The sequence below is a fragment of the Tachysurus fulvidraco genome, chromosome 22 (genome assembly GCF_022655615.1).
Source record: "Tachysurus fulvidraco isolate hzauxx_2018 chromosome 22, HZAU_PFXX_2.0, whole genome shotgun sequence".
Lineage (NCBI taxonomy): Eukaryota > Metazoa > Chordata > Actinopteri > Siluriformes > Bagridae > Tachysurus > Tachysurus fulvidraco.
Window position 1 is genome coordinate 8177037 of NC_062539.1, and position 20903 is coordinate 8197939.

General features: G+C 36.0%; 2 protein-coding genes across 2 annotated transcripts in view; both read right to left on the minus strand.

Moving 5' to 3' along the window:
• Nucleotides 1–11436, minus strand: part of LOC125139947 (SLAM family member 5-like) — a 58310-nt gene extending 46874 nt beyond the window's left edge. Inside the window, exon 1 of the mRNA XM_047806455.1 lies at nucleotides 11377–11436. The gene's annotated coding sequence lies outside the window, so the exon portion shown is untranslated. The remainder of the gene's footprint in view (nucleotides 1–11376) is intronic.
• The window catches only part of LOC113636965 (SLAM family member 7-like), a 57024-nt gene that overhangs the window by 24205 nt on the left and 11916 nt on the right, over nucleotides 1–20903 (minus strand). Inside the window, exons 2-3 of the mRNA XM_047806449.1 lie at nucleotides 20695–20822; nucleotides 18023–18319 (exon numbers count right to left, since the gene is read on the minus strand). Of these exons, the coding sequence (XP_047662405.1) occupies nucleotides 18023–18319; nucleotides 20695–20822 (425 nt within the window). The remainder of the gene's footprint in view (nucleotides 1–18022; nucleotides 18320–20694; nucleotides 20823–20903) is intronic.

Consider the following 20903-nt stretch of genomic DNA (forward strand, 5'->3'; position numbering starts at 1 on the left):
CAGTAAAAATATACATGACAAAAATCTCCTTATGTATACAAGAGGACAAAGAAACAGTCTCCAGATATCTTGCAGAAGTACATGACACTCACAGCGGCCTGGAACACCCTGATAACATGGCAGCATCGGCTGATCTCACACCATCTGAGAAACGGTTTCATAAATGCAAGAAAAGTCAATCAAACACCATCTCACCATGGTTCAGTTGTCTGAGGCCCAAGAAGATTATACCAGAGGGAGGGGCCATGATTTTTCTGTTACTGACATCACATACATCACTTCCCATTCTCAAACAGACTACAGTACATAAAATCGGAAGCTCTGCATTGAACTGCACACATACACAGACAGGAACCAGATGAGAGCTATGAGAAAAAGTGGTTTAGGAAGTTAGAAAAGGCATAAATACTGATGTTGAAACGTTTGATATGGAGTGAGCATGGATGTGCTGTAGAGGTAGACTGTTAAAAGCTGGAGTTATTGTGCCATGTCAGATGTCTCTTGTGCTAACCCCACTATTCCCAGTAAAGAAAATATGAGCTCCAGGGGAGCCAGAGGAGTGGAGATTTGTACAAGATTTGAAAAAATCAGAATCAGAATCAGAAAGATCTTTATTGCCAAGTATGTTTTCACATACGAGACAGTTAAAAGTGGTTAATGATGCTGTGATCCAATGACCACCAAAAGTCCCCATACACTATCTTGTTCTGAATTTCAGCAGACAGTGCATGGTTTTCTATTGTCAATTTTACAAATGCAGTCTTTAGCATACCGGTACCCCCAGATACAGTACTTTTACATGCTTATGATGAGAAATTGTAGGCTAAGTGAATTAACTCAGTTGGTACCACATGCAGTGCTGCTTTTAGAACAAAAACAGCACATATGATGACACAATGGTTGAGATATAACACTGTGCTTTTAGAAACTCTTAACCCTGCCACTCTTCTTCCCACAGAGCAGGGTGGAGACCCTCATGATTGTGTAAGTGTGGTTAATGAAGTTTGTAGCCCAAGACCTGATTTTTTAGGAGACACCGCTGACCAACCATGATCTGGAACTATTTGTGGAGGTTCAGCATCCAGGAACTCAGAAACAGTTCAAAACTGTGTGTGGTTTGGGGACACAAATAATACAGTCTAATTGTACTTATAAAGACATGTCCCCACAGTGAAAAACTTTGCTTTTATCATTATTATTGTAGCATGGAGACATTATGCATCATTATGATTATTTTCAAAGTTTTTCTCAGGTTCAATGACGAAGCAGATTTTTCTTCAAAACTATTTATTGCATTGTGTTGTTTACAGTTAAGCCATCAACATACAATAAAATATAAACATGACTGTTATTGTGAAAAATATATATAAAATAAGTAATGTTTTGTAACAAAATCAATTATTAAATAATAAATTTACAGTAACTGCTCTACAACAACAAAACGGCTTTGAAGTGTTAGTTGCAGTGCGCTATGCAACAAGCTATTGTAAACAACCTAGCATTAACTAGATAAGTAATATTTTAATCGCTAATATAGCAGATTCAAAGAAATTACATCGGTAATCAGCATTTTTGCCGCAACTAATTTATGAATGAGTCTGCATCAACTACATTAAAAAGAATCGCTTTATTCAAAGTGAATAAAATCCCCTACTTAATGGAGTTCAACATTAATTGACCGCAGCCACACACCTGACTCGTGTGTGCACAGTAGGTTAGATGAACTGGGAAAGCAGGCAGTGGGTCAAACCATTGTGAGGAAGGGGAGTGGAAACTCAACTGTTTCTAAATGCATTTTTTTGTGTTTTTTTTTCCTACTTACACAATTATTTAGTTATACGTACATATATTTTTCCCAATAGGTAGTGCAATATTTTTTAAATATTTTTTTCGGGGGTTTGGTTTTCACAACCCTCGGATGGGGGGGGGGGGGGGGTAACACAACCCAAGGATGGCCTCCATAGTGAGCTTCGACAAGAAGCAGCCTTACATCCACATCCACCTTTAGAATGGCTGCCCACTGCTCCGGGTGTGTGTTCACGGTGTGTGTGTGTTCACTGCTGTGTGTGTGTGTGCACTTTGATCTGATTCTGCAGAGAATTCAGACCCATGGCTCATGAAATACTCAGGTTTGTCACATTAACTGTAATAACGGCAAGAATGCTGTATACAGAGACTTAGTAGCACACCTGGATGAAGCTCTTGACCAAGCCTTTCCAGTAAAAATATACATGACAAAAATCTCCTTATGTATACAAGAGGACAAAGAAACAGTCTCCAGATATCTTGCACGATTGACAGAAGTATATGACGCTCACAGCGGCCTGGAACACCCTGATAACATGGCAGCAGCGGCTGATCTCACACCATATGAGGCACATCTGAGAAATAGTATCATAAATGCAAAAAAAGTCAATCAAACACCATCTCACCATGGTTCAGTTGTCTGAGGCCCAAGGAGATTCTACCAGAGGGAGGGGCCATGCTTTTTCTGTTACTGACAATCACATGCATTACTTCCCCTTCTCAAACAGACTACATAAAACCGGAAGCTCTGCATTGAACTGCACACATACACAGACAGGAACCAGATGAGAGCTATGAGAAAAAGTGGTTTAGGAAGTTAGAAAAGCCATATATACTGATTTTGAAACGTTTGATATGGAGTGAGCATGGATGTGCTGTAGTTATTGTGCCATGTCAGATGTCTCTTGTGCTAACCCCACTATTCCCAGTAAAGAAAATATGAGCTCCAGGGGAGCCAGAGGAGTGGAGATTTGTACAAGATTTGAAAAAATCAGAATCAGAATCAGAAAGATCTTTATTGCCAAGTATGTTTTCACATACGAGACAGTTAAAAGTGGTTAATGATGCTGTGATCCAATGACCACCAAAAGTCCCCATACACTATCTTGTTCTGAACTTCAGCAGACAGTGCATGGTTTTCTATTGTCAATTTTACAAATGCAGTCTTTAGCATACCGGTACACCCAGATAGTCAGTTTTGGCATTCACATATGATGACCGCACAATGGTTGAGATATAACACTGTGCTTTTAGAAACTCTTAACCCTGCCACTCTTCTTCCCACAGAGCAGGGTGGAGACCCTCATGATTGTGTAAGTGTGGTTAATGAAGTTTGTAGCCCAAGACCTGATTTGTAGGAGACACCGCTGACCAACCATGATCTGGAACTATTTGTGGAGGTTCAGCATCCAGGAACTCAGAAACAGTTCAAAACTGTGTGTGGTTTGCAGTAGTCACCCAGAACAAAATTTTACTTTCAGGTAAGCTCTTATCTCATTACTCAGAACAGAACTTACCACCCTTATAGAAGCCTGCAGAAGGTAAGACTGTGTCTGTATGATAGCAGGTACAACTTTGGCATCACACATGTGGAAACACTGCAGGTTTTTCCTCCTGGATGCAATCCTACTTCCAAAAGCAATTACAGTCTGTAAATGTGAAGCGCATACACGTAATAATGATCCTATTTACATAGCTACAGTAATGCCAAAGCTGATGCAGCGGCAACGGCAGCAGCAATACAACCTGAGGAATAACAAAACACAAAAATCATGACTAAACTGTCTTCTGTCCTAAATCTCACTGAATTACACGGTATGAGCAATCGTGAGAAAAAAAACAAAGCTGTAGAAAGCTTGGATGTGTCCAAAAACAGGGTGTTTGTTATGGTCCCACACATGGGCGTAAATTTCATTAACAGTAGGGGGGACAATAAATACAGTATAAAATTTCATGAGCAAATTTTGAAGGGGGACACAAATAATACAGTCTAATTGTACTTATAAAGACATGTCCCCACAGTGAAAAACTTTGCTTTTATCATTATTATTGTAGCATGGAGACATTATGCATCATTATGATTATTTTCAAAGTTTTTCTCAGGTTCAATGACGAAGCAGATTTTTCTTCAAAACTATTTATTGCATTGTGTTGTTTACAGTTAAGCCATCAACATACAATAAAATATAAACATGACTGTTATTGTGAAAAATATATATAAAATAAGTAATGTTTTGTATCAAAATCAATTATTAAATAATAAATTTACAGTAACTGCTCTACAACAACAAAACGGCTTTGAAGTGTTAGTTACAGTGCGCTATGCAACAAGCTATTGTAAACAACCTAGCATTAACTAGATAAGTAATATTTTAATCGCTAATATAGCAGATTCAAAGAAATTACATCGGTAATCAGCATTTTTGCCGCAACTAAATTATGAATGGGTCTGCATCAAATACATTAAAAAGAATCGCTTTATTTAAAGTGAATAAAATTTAACATAAAGTTTAACATTAACTGAGCCGCAGCCACACACGACTCGTGTGTGCACAGTAGGTTAGATGAATTGGGAAAACAGGCAGTGGGTCAAACCACTGTGAGGAAGGGGAGGGGGAACTCAACTGTTTCTAAATGCAGTTTTTGCGTTTTTTTTTTTTCTACTTACACAATTATTTATTTATATGTACATATATTTTTCACAATAGATAGTGCAATATTTTTTAAATATTTTTTGGTTTGGTTTTCACAATCCTCGGATGGGGGGGGACAACCCAAGGATGGCCTCCATAGTGAGCTTCGACAAGAAGCAGCCTTGCATCCACATCCACCTTTAGAATGGCTGCCCACTGCTCCGGGTGTGTGTTCACGGTGTGTGTGTGTTCACTGCTGTGTGTGTGTGCACTTTGGATGGGTTAAATGCAGGGAACGAATTCTGAGTATGGGTCACCATACTTAGCCGTATGTCACATCACTTTCACTTTAGAAGAAATTCTACTGTGCCAGAGCCCATTGACTACAGTAAAAGAAAACAATATTTTTGGAAAAGACCCTATTGTGGCAAGAACTGTCATGGTTAGGAGACTGCAGAACACCGATAACAGTAACCTGAATCAGAAATACTTGCTAGTGGCTGAACTCTCCGTGATAACCAACAGACCATTCGAAGATCTCCTGAGAGGAATTAGAAAAATAGTTACTGAATTCACACATCACATTGGTGTCACAGATATAATTGACATTGAGTACAGAACCAGTTGGGTAGGTCCGCTCTTTCCACCTGGGGTGAAACTAATCCCCTACGAATAAGAATCTGAGTCCAACTGGCACCGCCTCTGAATGGTTGAGCTGTTCGTCTCTGCACGTACGGGAAGAAACCTCTACAACACCTACTTTACCATTCCAGAAAAACTAAGCGGAGACATGTCTAACATTCTATGTTATGACCCACACTCACGAAACAGCCTAGACTGGTGGTGTTCCCAAGCCCCGGTGAGGTGGGGCAAGTGCAAAAGGGCAATGCCTGCTCTCTGAGAACCGCTATACATCAAGAAGGGTGAAGGTTCACTTCAAGTTTAGTGCTGTCCACATGAGTCACCAGACAGACATCCTAAATATCCTGTTAACGAGCTACAGAGAGTTGAATTTTGATGAATGCACACCTTTGCTAGAGAGAGAACAGAGGACAAATTTGATGAGTGAAGAGAACTATTTCAAGACATGGACTTTCCACCTGATCCAACACAAACTGACTATGCTCCGGCATTGATAAATGTAGATGGATAAATTAGCTTTGCTTAGATTTATTTTCTTGCCTGCTACCACCCAAGGTCTTTGCCTCACAAAAATAGCAGCATTTTCTTAAGTTTAGTTTTATAGCTTAAGCTTATAGTTATGGTATTAATTGATTAATGTTTGGTTACTAATTGGAGTTATGCTTCTTCTCTTCCTATCTTTTCCTATGCTCAAAGGGCCTATCTCTCAAAGAAAAAAACAGCAGTATATCTAATTATGTCTAAGTTTTAGTTAATGAAGATGTCACTGAAAAACCCTAAGGGAAAAGATGATGTATGATGTTCTGTCTAAAACTGTCATTTTGAATGCCTTAAGTCATGATTATATAAAAAAATGGCATATATAGTTTGTCCTATATGACAAAAAGAGGGAAATGTAGTAGATATTTTAAATATCATGAGTTTTTTTATATAATTGTTATGTGCACATGTTAGAAGACTAGTTAGATACATGGGAGCTAAACCATTAAGAGCCTTGTACGTAAGTAGCAGCAGTTTGTAGTCAATTCTATACTTAACAGGTAGCCAGTGTAGAGATGATAAAATTGGGGTTATATGGTCATACTTTCTTGTCCTAGTGAGAACTCTGGCAGCTGCATTTTGGACTAACTGTAACCTATTTATTAAAGATGCAGGACAACCACCTAGTAATGCATTACAATAGTCCAGTCTAGAGGTCATGAACGCATGAACTAGCTTCTCAGCATCAGATACAGACAGGATGTTTCTCAGCTTGGCAATGTTTCTAAGGTGGAAGAAGGCTGTTTTGGTAGTATAAGCGATATGATTTTTAAAAGACAAGTTACTGTCTAATATAACACCGAGGTCTTTCACTGTCGAGCTACTTGTAACAGTACATCCCTCTAAATGGGAGTTAAGTTGTGAGAGTTTATGTGCACTGGTACACAGCATATTTATAAATATTGTCTAAATTATAACTTAACTGATCAGCTTTTTTGTTTATAGAACAAACAGCTAGTAAATAAAAACAATGATGGATGATGTGTGATGCAGCCAGACATGAAGCAGAGCTACTGTTACCACCCTGAAGCTGAAACAGCACATGCTGGAGTTTGGGATTTAACTTATATACCACAGCTGTTTACCAGTGACTATGTTTTATTTATTTTTGAGCAACATATCACACCTGTTCTCACTTATATTATACATGCAGTACAGTCATTCCCACACTACAAGCTCATCTGCCCTTATATGAAAATAACATACACCTTTTGACCCCTTTACTTTTTTCTTTCTTTCTTTCTTTCTTTCTCTTATATTCAAAAGGCAGACAAGTCTGCTTTACCAAGTCAATGATTATTATATTTCTTTGTTATACAACAGGCTCGAGCATCCACTATACAAGTCATTCTTAATGGGCCGTTACTATAGCAACGATTATGTATTAAAAAAAGCACATTGATAAAAACTTCTGATCTGATCTGTGCTTATAGAAGTGGGATTTGAGAAGTCAACAATGATGTGCTACAAACTGGTTAACACTTTAATAAGCATGTTTGATATAATCAGTGATTTAACAATCACTAAAAGCACAATCCAAAATCTAAGAAGCCATTTTATTTCGTCACGTATTGATATTTTCACTGATTTCAATATAAACAAAAATTATACAGTAAAGCAGCATTTTTACTGGTAAACAGTTACAGTCACATGTCGGATCTCTTGTTTTTGCTTTACACTGAAGACACTTGGGTTTGTGCTACAAGCCTGGAAAAAGCGTGTGTGATGTCAGTCTGTCAACTGCTTGATCAATGGCTGTGCACAAAAATATTAAGTGTTATTAAGCTTTTCTCACGTTTTGTTTTCAATCAGGGCCATGCAAATAAACAAATAAATCAGAAACATTTTTTGGACTTCACGAGCTTGGAAGTGTGTAAGTGTTATTTACTTTAAAGCCGTATCGCTCGCCTAAAAGCCGACTTGTCTGCCAGCACAGGTGCAATGTTCCGATTAGTCTTAACACATCCATATGTAGGATCAGGAACCGAGTCACAGGGCCATAGAGTATCACGCATTGAGTCACGCTCTCCCAACACACATTGTATTTCTCACACAGAAAAACTTACTATTTATCATATATTTAATATGCCGCAGCGGCCAAAATGTATCAGTCCGCACCGCTGTCTCAATGGAACCGGGCAGGAATCAAGCGCATCTCACCTGGAGTTCTAAGTCAAGCCTGTCACTTAGCCAAACAAAAAAGAGGCTACACAATAGCCAATTAGAAAATAGCACTATTGTATCTAGGTAAGATTTAACGCAACAACCAATGGAAAAAAAAGCATGTCCTGGAATTGTTCAGCATCACTTTGAGCACAGAGTAAATCATGATCTCCTGTTTTAACGTTACAACAAATTCACAACTTGTTTGACACAATGACATTTTGACTGCTGTTAGAGAAAGTTTCCCAGATAATCAGCATCAGTGTTTCATGAGGGTCTGTAACTTAGCCAACAGTTTTACAGCCTGTTCACTGACAACCTGCTCAGAGCAAGTAGTCTAGGCCAGTGCTTCTCAAACTGGGGGCCCTGAGATGGTGCCAGGGGCCCCGGCTTTCTGAGATTTAATTTATGATAAATTTATAAAATAATAAATTTATCATAAATTAAATCTCAGAAAAATAAGGCAACTAACCACCAGCACTACATTGTATAATTTAGTATGTTTTGTTTAATTCAAATATTAAGTTTTGGCATGTTTTATTTCATAAATTTTCTTTTGTCACTCTTGCCTGTCTAAAGTGGGAGCCCTGAAATGACCATTCTCTCAGTTGCAAGCACAACCACACACGCACTCAAAATAAAGCCTTTGTTCACTCGCACACAGTACTACCCTAACTGTGTTACTGAAGGAGTTAGTAGGTGGTGTGGTAACTGAAATCCATTCATTCCAACTTGAGATCTCCTTTTAACTTCCTCATCCACAGTACACATGGATACCTTTTTGATCCCAAAGGAAATTCAAGTATGTCAATAACAAAATGGAAGGAAGGTGTGTGTGTGTGTGTGTGTGTGTGTGTGTGTTTACCTGCCCGTTTGTGTGTGTCTGCCTGTTTGTGTGTCTGCTTTTGTGTGTGCTTGTCTGTTTGTGTGTGTCTGTGTGTGTATGTGTTTACACAAGGTTTTAGTTTTAGAGGCTTCATGTAGTATGTATATATGGTGGTCTAGGAAAACTGTTTAGGGTGTATGTGTCTGCGTCTGTCTGTGTGTTTGTCTATCTGTGTGTGTGTATCTGTTTACACAAGGTAGGATATTTAACGGCTTCATGTAGTATGTATACTGTATATAGTGGCCTCGGAAAACTCTTTAGGGTGTGTGTGTCTGCTTGACTGTGTGTGTGTCTGTCTGTCTGCGTGCGTGCCAGCATGCGTGTCTCAACCAGAATTTTTTTTTTTCCAGATTTATTCCAGCTGCACTAAAAGACACAACACCTACCTCTACATTCATGACCTAATATACTTATGGAAAAACAGCATTAATTACAAGTTTTAAAGAATAAAAATGTACAACAGAACATTAGCTCTCACCTTGATATTTTGTATACTGTCATCAGTGCAGATGACTACAGAAGAACTGTTTCACTTAATATTACGTTTTTAGGAAGTTGTTACGCTGGTCTTAGAAAAGTACAAAAGCACTAATTATATTAAACATAAAGAATATTCTGGAGTTATTTTCTGAGCTACTGTTCAATATAACCTGATATTTTCAGTTCTGTATTAAAATTTGTACTGTTGGGGAAATTCTATTTTAATTACATTTAATTCCTTGATACAAAACAAGAAAAATACATATTTAATTATTACTATTAATTATTTTAATTATTTATAATAATTTACTTAAATTATTATAATAAATTATAATTAACTAATTTACTTAAATGACTATTTTAATTACACCATTATTATATAATAAGTAGCAGTCAAGTGATTTTGCCTTGATTTTCTTTTTTTCAGTCTTGTTTAGACTGGCAAGTCTGGAAAACCCCCAAAAAACCCAAAAACTACTACTACTACTACTACTACTACTACTACTACTACTACTACTACTACTACTACTAATATTATTATGAAGAAGATAATGATGATGATGGTGATGATGATGATGAACAACATTTTCTTGGTTTCTTTTATATTTGATTATACTGTACATTTGGAAACATATGAATACCTAAATACATGAAACATGAAACTATTCAACATTTTAAAACATTGTAAATTAATATCTATGTTCTCCTTTCATTAAAATAGGAACTTCGAATAGATCTAAAAATCTGAAATTGATTGGCTAAAATAATGACATTCTATTTTGTTCCATTTGTCCCACATTTTCGAAACTGATCAGTTTTCATTCCACCTGCTGGTCCATTACAATGTTTTTAGGGGGTGTGGTTAAGTTCATGTGACTTTTTCTCATATAACAGACATGCCAATGTGTATAGCAGATTTTTGTGATGAAAGAAAGAAAGAAAGAAAGAAAGAAGGAAAATAATTAAACTAAGATAAATCATTTACTATTATGAGTATGATTCTAATTATGATAATTAATAAATAATTAATTAATTATAACAGAAACAATAATACAATTATTATACATATTATTCCTCATCCTTGCTGGTAAATAATAGTTTAAAAATTAAATGGATACAAATCTGAAACATTTAAGAGACAATTAAGAAAAATAAAAACCATATAATAAATAAATCTAATATATAAATCCACATAATAAATATCTAATAAAAATATGGTTGCATAAACGTGCACAGCTGTTTATAATTGGAAATGTGGCAAACATTCATATGTACCATAAAACAAAATAAAGGCCATCATTAATGAATAAAGAAAAAGGAGCACCAACATGAAAACACCTCATGGAAAACACATCCCTCTATAACCTATAGGACAACCCAAAAACTCATCAGGGACGCTAGCAGTTGACATACAGTACAGGCAGCGTTAAAGGAGCTGAAGCAAGATTGATTGCTTGGCCTCTGGCAGTAATCTCTCATATTCTTCACATATTTTGGCTATAGGTTAAGATGGCTAGCTTTTAAATAACTGCCCAGAACTGAAACTAACTAAAAATGCCTTTACAACATGATGGATATAGAATTTTTTTTTTTTTGCAAGAAAAACGCACTCTGGCCCCAACCTCCTTAGTTGGGGTATGTGAAGAAAAGAATTCCACTGTGCTGTAATGTATATGTGGCGATAATAAAGGCTTCTGTGCCCCTGTTCTATTTCAAAAAGCACTAAGGGTGGAAAACGTTCTGACATGACTGATCTTGGTTTCTTTTCTTTTTTCTTCATCTTATTATTTAATATAGTATCTTAGACAATATAGTAATATATTACTTTACTAATTGTCATACATTTTAATATATTCATAAAACTCTCCCAAACTATAACTAAACTATAAAATATACAGGGGGCCTTAGTAGTTACCCTACTGCACTGGACAGAAACAACGTATACGTTCAAACATGAATTGTGAAACAAAGTGCAAGCAGAACTTCTTTCCTTCATCTTTTCTATGAAAAGAACGTGTGAGTAAAAAGGCAAAAAGACAAAGTAAATAATACAAACTAACAATCAGATTTTACACTTCCTCCGTTACACACCAACATTAATGTGTCACTTTGTCTGAAGGATTGCATTATTTTTTTGAACATTGTTATCTAATCTTTACTACAGGTCATAGTATATAAAACGCTTTACCCTTTTCATTTTAGAAAGATTTTATGATATTAGTTTACCTGTGATGGTGACCAACATGTAGAGAAAGAAGACAAGCTGCATTGCCATTGCCATCTTGTAACTTGTTTGTTAGGAAGGAAGTTGTACTTCCTCCTGCAGGGCATATAAAAAACAGTATTCATCAAATATTCAAAAAATATTTTCATCCACCCAGGAGCTTGACAGAGTTATAGAACAGCCAAATAAGGCAACTCCATGTTGTTTTACTTTAATTTGTCACTTGTATATGTCAGAATTCTAAAGCAACAGTGTAGAAGATGCATCTATTTCTCGTGGCTGTTATATTTGTTTCATATGTCAGCTTTATTTAGTTGAATTTTAATTTGTGAATACATGAACCTGTAAAATGTAAAAATTTCTTATTTTACATTATAATATTTTAATAATATTTTTGATTATATACTCTATATAGATCATTCAATAATATGGGTAGAAAATGCATTTAACAAAAATTTTAGTATGGAATTTTTTGACATATCTTCTTTTCTAAAACATGATATTTATGTTCTTATTTTTGTAGAACAATTTTTAAATGAATAAATTAATGATTTTAGATGAAAAGCGAATGTCAACTACAAGATACAAACTACAAGAACTAAAAATACAATAGTAAAACTTTCTAGAAATTAATCTGTTACTAATCATACTAATTATTTGTGTTTTCTGCATTTCCCAGCATTGCAAATTTGAAGATCAAAGAGCCAGAAACAGAAACCCAGAGCGACTACATAGAGAACTGAAAAGAGTGACACACAGCGCATAAAACATTTCACACAATAAGGTTACTAAAACAACAAAAAGAGAATTGTGGAAGTTATCATAATAGTCTAAGGATTGCAAAATGTCTATTGGTCACTAAAATGCCCCACTTTCTGTGGAGGATTACCAAACAAGTGTTCATAAGTCTGCTAATATAAAATAGGCAGGAGAATAAAGCTTCAAAACAGATGGTTAGTAATAAACCAAACAAATAAGAAAATATGACTTATTTATATGTCCATAAATAATCCAGTTCATTAATCAAAAATATAGGCATTACTAAGTTTCAGTTTCTGTATTTTGTGGTGTCTATTTGAACATGTATTCCTCATTATAGCTCGATTAAGACTTTCCACAGAGTTTTTTAAGTAAAGACTGAAACAAGACTTGAGCATGCTGTGAAAGTAGTGTGTTGAATGTGACACTGTTTAGTATTAACTGACTACATGACCACATTAATTTTTTTGAAGGGTGCTAAAAGATGTCACCCACACCAAGCCTGCTGGTTCCTTTTCTTGAATCATTTTAACTTTTGTATATTTTACCACTGCTGACAATGGGAAGATCATGCATACATTATGCCTGAATTACAAATCTATATCTATACATATGATTCTGTTTTATCTGTCGACCAGGCCACTTGTTTAATTCTCAGTCTCGCCTAAAAACCAAAACGTCAACAAAATCAGTAGTTTCTGCCTTGCCATGCTAAAAACTATGCTGCACACTGGTTATTTTAAATATAGTATAATACCCAAATAATGCATCTCTAGCTAGCTAGGCTACTGATTTGTGTACATTTTTGGTAAACAGGAAAGGATTTTACTCAATTATTGCTTAGGTTGTGTGGGATGGAAAGTTTAAATAAATTTATGTGGAGTGTGTGAGAGGAGACAGATCTCTCTCACAATAATGCTTGGCAACAGTGGTTACTCTTTAAAAAAGTAGCTGATAGTCCCTGAACTAAAAGGCAATACAACTATTTGCACTCATGGACAAACTATGTCATTGAATGCTGAGTGCAGGTGCAGGTGAGGGTGTTTGGTTATATATGAATCATCCCTGTTCCCTGTTTAGCCTTAACTAAATAAATAACTTTTTAACTTAATCTGGAATTTCTTATTAGCATTTGAATTGTCAAGACTCTCCCAAAGGAAAAATTGTGATAGTGTAGCGTCTGGTACAGGTCATTTTAGATTTCATGTCCCAGGCACCCTAAATTTCAACATCTACTCCTCAATTAACCGATGAGCAACCCAGTTTTACACACACACCTGGCTCCAGAATGTCTGGAGCCTACACAAAGACCACATGCGGCTTCTCTGATTGAAACCATAGGGGCCCTCAACACACACACACACACACACACACACAACACAATGAGACATTCCTTTTACTAATAAAACCCGAAGATAAGGTACTCTAAGGTTCTCATTCTTATAACCCTTTTTGTAATGTGTTCTTCTTTTAAGGCTTGCCTGACTTAAAATTATTTGCTCCTTAATTTCCTGACAAGGGTGTATTTTATTCATGTGTCAGAAAACAACATTGTATTTTAAAATCAGTTATACTCTAATTACTGATCATGACATGTTAATGTATACCTGTTCTAATGCTGTCTAATGTCAGAATGTATACGAAGCTAACATTTTCTTTTTACTTCCCTAATGAAAGTGCATTTTGTTCTATGTTTCATTTTTGTTTCTTTGCTTTTATAAGAACACAATAGCGTATTAACATCAGTTACCCTTCGATTACTGATCTGTGTATGTAATTTACCGCTGCCTTTATACCGTCATTACCCTTCATGTTTAGTATCCAAATGACCACAAAATTATCGGTTACTTGTTTTTCAAACAATGGTGTATTGTATTTGAGCACGAAAGGTGCCATACCGTCTTAATACACCCTGGATAAAACTTTAAAGTCATCTAAAAGTTTGATAGCTAAACCACACCCACAGACACCTGAAACAAAGGGAGTTTTTCCCTCCAAAACCTTGACCGAAGTATTGGTCATCTCCCCAAAGATGGGTGGAGTTCACAACCTTTAAATTGTCACAAACACCAATAATCCGTGAAGAATTAGATGGTGGTATGCTAACCAGTAGTTTCCAGAATGACTCTGAAATGGACAGTGTGTATTTGGATATCAAACAGGGACTCAAACAGATCAGCAGCATTCAGGTATAAAAATGACTTTTTAATTTTTTTATTGTTTATTAATTCTAGGTTTTATACAATTTCTAGACTATAACTAATTACATATTTAATTGAATTCTATTTCACACTATCAAAAGTTTTTACAGACAATGTCAATTCTTTTTTTTTGAAAGGTTCTTTCAAATATATATATATATATATATATATATATATATATATATATATATATATATATATATATATATATATATATACATATATATATATAAAACGATTTTTAACAATAAGCCTGAACACCTGAAACACCTAGCAAGTGCCTTTTTTTTACATGCTCTAATAAACAAAAACTCCTTATCACTTTACACCTATCTAAGAAGATTGTGCTTTAATTATGTGAATTTAGTATTGCATGATTATGCAATTTGTAATCATTCTGTGTCCAAGGGGTGTTGAGAGAGGCTTCATTCAATAACATATGTTGTGTTCACTGCATGTTAAATTTAATGTCTTAATATCTATACATTTTTCATTTAATCCTGATAATCTCTGGATATCATGAGCTTTTTTACTTGAAATGTGAATATATCAGACATTGCTGATTTGATTCAAGAATTATCCAATATCATTGTGTAATACCAAGTTCATTACTATCTTTACTTTTTGAATATTACTTTAACCTTTATGACAATTCCTAAGTGCGGCATTCCCACTCCCAGGCCTGAGGCATAAATGGCTCTGCCTGAAAGAATTGATGGCTAAGCAGGCAGGTACAAAGCCTTTCCCTCCAGCCCTAGGCCTACTGCGAGAAGTCAACCAAGTGCAACTCTCTAAGGCTCCTACTCCCAGGGAGGGTCCTTGACTGGGCATCTGCTGTATGGGATGCCGACACTCAGGTACACGCTTTGTTCAGTCACTTCTCCCACCTTAAATGCCAGGTGATCTGTAGAGCCTTAACCACGCTACAAGGACTCGCATCCAAGAACCAAGATATCTTGATATCACCGTTTATCACCCAAGCCATTCACCTGGAATAACCTCCTCAGAAACCAGCACCCCAACCTCCTGTCTCGCCCCTTCCCAAGATTCAAAGGAGACCTGCCATTACCAAACCTCCCCAAATCCATGTAGCTTGGCAGGAAAAGAGTGTCCCCTAGAGGAACATCAATGCTGTTTTTGCCTTCAGCTCTGCTTTTACTGAGGCCAGGACAGACACAGCTGTGCTAACTGCCCGGAGATTGATGCCCTGTTTAAAAGAAACACTAAAATGTTATCTGGTAACCTAACATCAGAAGCTTATTGCTATATAAAAAATACAGCTTCCTTGTTAAACACTGAGCTATAATCAATAAATAAAAGTCTTGGGAGTCTTTATTTACAGTACAAGAGTTGTTATGTTTTATTATAGTTTTACTATAGTAAAAAACAGAAACTATGGAAATACTAAACAAAACAAACAAAAAAACTAGGTCAAAGCTGTACAACTGAAGGGTTATGTATGGTTGCCCTCTAGTGTTCTGGCACGTAAGCATAGTGAATAAAGGAAAAAATGTCCAATTATCTATGTTAGACAGATAAAATTACTTTGCTATTTGTTAAAGGTTAAAAAAATCTTTGCCATCAACAAAGGAGGTGATTTCATCTTGTAAGATTAATAGCATAATATTTTACTACTCTGTATCTCAGCTTTAGGTAGACAGAGTATGAGCAGCACACTGTAATATGGTCTGTTTGTGTATATAAAATGGTCTATGACAAATTAATTAATGAATTATCTTAGGATTTACATAATTAAGATATTCCCTAGAAGGTACACAGTCAGGTTGACTTATTATACCCTCTGCTCTCTGGACCTATTGCTACTTCCTTAGAGAGCATAGTCTTTTTTCTTGGACTTGGTTGATCATGGAGCAGACCCTAACAATTCTATTTAGACAGGTTTTGTATTTTGTACACAACTCATTGTGAAAAGGTAAAACACTCGGTAAAACACTGAAAGTTGCCTAAAATTCTCAGATGTCCCCCTTGACAATACAGCTAGTGTTATCATCAATGTTGCAAGTCAAACACTGTTCCTAAATATTTGTAACACAATACATGTGTTATTATGAGGGACATGTGTCAGTAAACGTGTGTTTATCTGTTCTAAAGTTTAAAAGTAACACTAAAATATTATCTGGTGACTTAACATCAGAAGTTAATTGCTCAATGAAAAAAATACAACTGCATTATGCTTTGTGTAAAGCTAAGCTATATTCTGTAAATAAAAGCCTTGCATGTGAGTTGGGTTGTTCATGATGTTTATACAGCTGTAGAGGATGAAAAGCTTTAAGTCCTCTACGCCTTTTCCAGTTTCAATGCAAACTGCAGTGGGTCTAGTTTGCCATCAAATAAAAATTCATACAAAATTATTTTCAATTCTGGTTATATCATAGTGACCAAGGTTGTTATTGCTACTATATCAGAGTAGAGTGACATTTGTTGCTGTAAGAGTATTAATTTGTGTTACTTTTCACTTAAAAAATTGTAGAGGAAATGAAGGCGGACTCAGGTGCAGAAAATATTTATTTAAAGTGCAAGAGAAACTACTAGATTAAGTAACAGAAAACAAACACTAGAGTCATGAATACACAGAAACTGGGTCAAAGATAGGCACAAAAATATACTGACATCAACAGAAGGTTCACAAAGACATAGTGAGACAAAGAGGTTAAATCAGGTATCTAATTAAACAACAGAAAACAGGCGAACATCATGAACTGATGAATTTAATCACACAACAGAAGGGTCGTGCAGGGCTGCCCTCTAGTGGTCTGGCACGAGAACATAGTGAACAGAGAAAAAATGTCCATGTTCTCCTGACAATTACATTATTTAATTTAGTCAGTAAAAATTATATTCTCATTTGTAAAATGTTAAAAAAAGGTTTACCATCATCGAGGAAGACAATTTAATCTTTTAAAATTGGGCATCACGATGTAATATGGTCTGTTTGTGTATATAAATTGTTCCATGACAAAAAATATGATGATAAGATTTTTATTTTCTCTAAATAAAGCAGCAGGTTTTTCAATATGTGTTCATACACTAAGAAAAGAAATACTTTCATTTCTTTTATTAGGGAGGTATTAAATATAGCCTAGAGAGTATTTTCCTTACATATAGAAGACATGTATGGACATTGAAGGGACAGGCAGAAAGAAACAGGCTTCATGAGGCTACATAATCTGTTTATACACAGGAATACTTTACCACAAATATCAATTAGTAATCGTACATTAATATAGAAGGTACATTCTCTTACATTTAAATTTAGACCAGGCAGTATGTGTGCATGCTTACACCTTCACTAGGGCAGAGTTGTTTCACATGTTTTATCTCCATAGTTGTATTTTTCCAGCTCACTGGGTTGCTATGATTACAAATGATGAAGTTGTTACTAACATACAGTGAGAGGAATGGAAACATGTCTCCAGATGTTTTCTTTTCCTTCATATCACAATTATCATTGTGGCAGTGAGAGGTTACTGAGAGCTTCTGAGCTTCACAGGTGAGAGTCACATTACAGGTGTCATAACTTTGGAGAGAAGCAGTAAGGACTGGTTTCTCCACTGGATCTGAGATACACACACATGCATTACTGTAATTACAATTAATTATTACTCATTACTTAACTGATAAGAACACGATTATTGTATTAGTAGTGTATTTTGTCTGTAAGACTTACCCAACACATGTAGTTGGTACATAGCAACAACTTCCTCCGTTTCATCATTGGCTCTTGCTTCATAGATTCCACTATCAGTCTTCTGTACATTCTTCAGTGTCAGACTGTAGGTTTCCTCATTAAACTCCACCCTGTCTTTATAACTTCCATACACTCTACTTGGAGGCTTTCCATAAAGAAATCTCACAATGAAAGTTTTTGTGTTAAATTTCCAGGCAATGTCGTCGAACTTTTCAACTTTTTTTTGTATGTCCAGTTGAACAGAACTGTTCTCCATCTTAAAAACATCATCACACACTGTGAGAAAAGAGCACAAATATATTATTTAATTATCTCGTTTTTGTTGATTTATTTTGTTTTATTCCTTGTCAGAATTCATTCATTCATTCATTCATTCATTTTCTACCTCTGTATCCGAACTTCTCGGGTCACGGGGGCCTATGCCTATCTCAGGCGTCATGGGGCATCAAGGCAAGATACACCCTGGACGGAGTGCCAACCCATCGCAGGGCACACACACTCTCATTTACTCACGCAATCACACACTATGGACAATTTTCCAGAGATGCCAATCAACCTACCATGCATGTCTTTGGAACCGGGGGAAGAAACCGGAGTACCCGGAGGAAACCCCCGAGGCATGGGGAGAACATGCAAACTCCACACACACAAGGCGGAGGCGGGAATCGAAAACCCAACCCTGGAGGTGTGAGGCAAACGTGCTGACGACTAAGCCACCATGCCCCCCCCCCCCCCCATTGTCAGAATAATTTCCATAAATTAACAAATTTATATTCCAGCCAACACGTAGAGCTAGCAAAGCAATCGATGAAAGTATGCATTTTATTTATTTATTTATATATTTATATATTGGGGTGTATCCCAAACTTCACTACACTAAACATTCTCCACACTAAATCCATCCATTTTCTGTACCACTCTACCACTTAGGGTTGTGTTGAGCCAATTTCAAGGGACTCGCAGGATAAAGTTGGGGACACCCTGGATGTGGTAGAAACCAATCACACACATTTACACACTACAGCCAATATATGTCAGTCAGCATGCATGGAGGTGTGATGGAAATGTGCTATCCTCTAAGTCGCCATGCCCCTGTACACCAACAACCCTGTAAGAAGTATTTAACTGGACAGCATTGACTTCAAAAGTGTCTGATAATACAAACAAGATGTACACACTAATTTCTAACAGAATTATTTTCCATTTTTGGTTATATAATAGTGACTGTGTTTATTATAATAAAACCATTATCAAAGTGGCTTATTTGTTTCTAAGAGTATTAATAAGAATTATTTTTCACATGAAAAATTGTGTCACATACAGGTGATGATGGTGGACTCAAGTGCAGAAGAAGACATTTATTTACAGTGCAAGAGAAACTACTAGATTAAAGGTGGGGTGCACGTTGTTTGAGAAATGCTTCAGAAAACTGAGTCGGGCCAACAAACTAAACAAACGTGTAACCAATGAGCAGAAAGGGGCGTGTCTTGTCAATATGTGGTGGAGAGAGTGTTCAGTGCACATGACATTAACAGAAAGCGATTGAAACATTAACGGATAAAAACGAAAAGTGAAAAAATGGCTTACGATAAGGCAAGAAGCAGGACCCATGTTCATATAGGATCAGCTTTCCAGTGCTGAAGAGAACTGAATGTCTTCCATGTGAAACGAAGCTAAACCTTTTATGGTACAACACACAGTGCTACAAAAACACATTTGTATTACCATAGTATTACTCATTGAGTTAATTTACTGATAAAAATGTCCCCTCGGCCAGCTGCCCCAGCAGGTTCCGCCATACAGTAATAGTTGCCTGGGTTAAGTATGAATGTGTGGGGCAAAGATATCAAAACTGGGGTGAAATAAATTTGGGTTAGGGGCATGTTTGTTTTGGTGATTTCAAATGTCAACATTGGCTTTCAAACATCGTGCACACACACCTTTACTAAACAGAAAACAAAAACTAGTCATAAATACACAAAAACTGGTTCAAAGATATGTACAAAAATATACTGACATCAACAGAAGATTAACAAAGATATAGTGAGACAAAGAGGTTAAATCAGGTAGCTAATTAAACAACATCATGAACATCATGAACTGGTGAAAGTAATCACACAACAGAAGGGTCATGCAGGGCTGCCCTCTAGTGGTCTGGCACAAGAACATAGTCAACAGTGAAAATATGTCCATGTTCTCCTCAACAATTACATTATTTAAGTTAGTCAGTAAAAATTATATTCTCATTTAATATTTGCTTTGGATAAAAGTGTCTGCTAAATGCATAAATAAAAGTACATTTAAAAATGATTTTCACTTATTGATCCTTTCAATAAATTTACAATAATAATAATTTTCCTTTTTTGAGTACATTTTTGACACTTGATTTTTCTCCCCATATTTTTACTTATGTAATATTTAATTTCTCAGTACATTTCCACACCTTTCCACACCAGCCATTGTTGCATAAAGACATGATATTTGTGAGGAGAGAAAACACCACAGTAAAATGGAACTTTTCATTTAAAGGGCAACAACACTAGCACTGATATTTATGATCCTTCAATTTTAATCTCTAATCTGTATCCAAAGCTCACACACATTAAATCAAAGCATTTTGACCTCTTCAGTCAGTTTAGAAGATTAGTTACCTGTAACTGAGACCCAAACGGACAGAAAGAAGACCAGCTGCATCACCAGCGCCATCATGTACGAGAGCTTCCTCCTCAGATGGAGGAAGTTATGATCGTGTTGGTCTTTACTTAGGGTGAACTTTGATCTGTGAATATAAACTCATGAACCAATAGAAACCAAGTGGGAGGAGCTATGATCTATTTGCTTGGTACAAAACAGGAAAAAA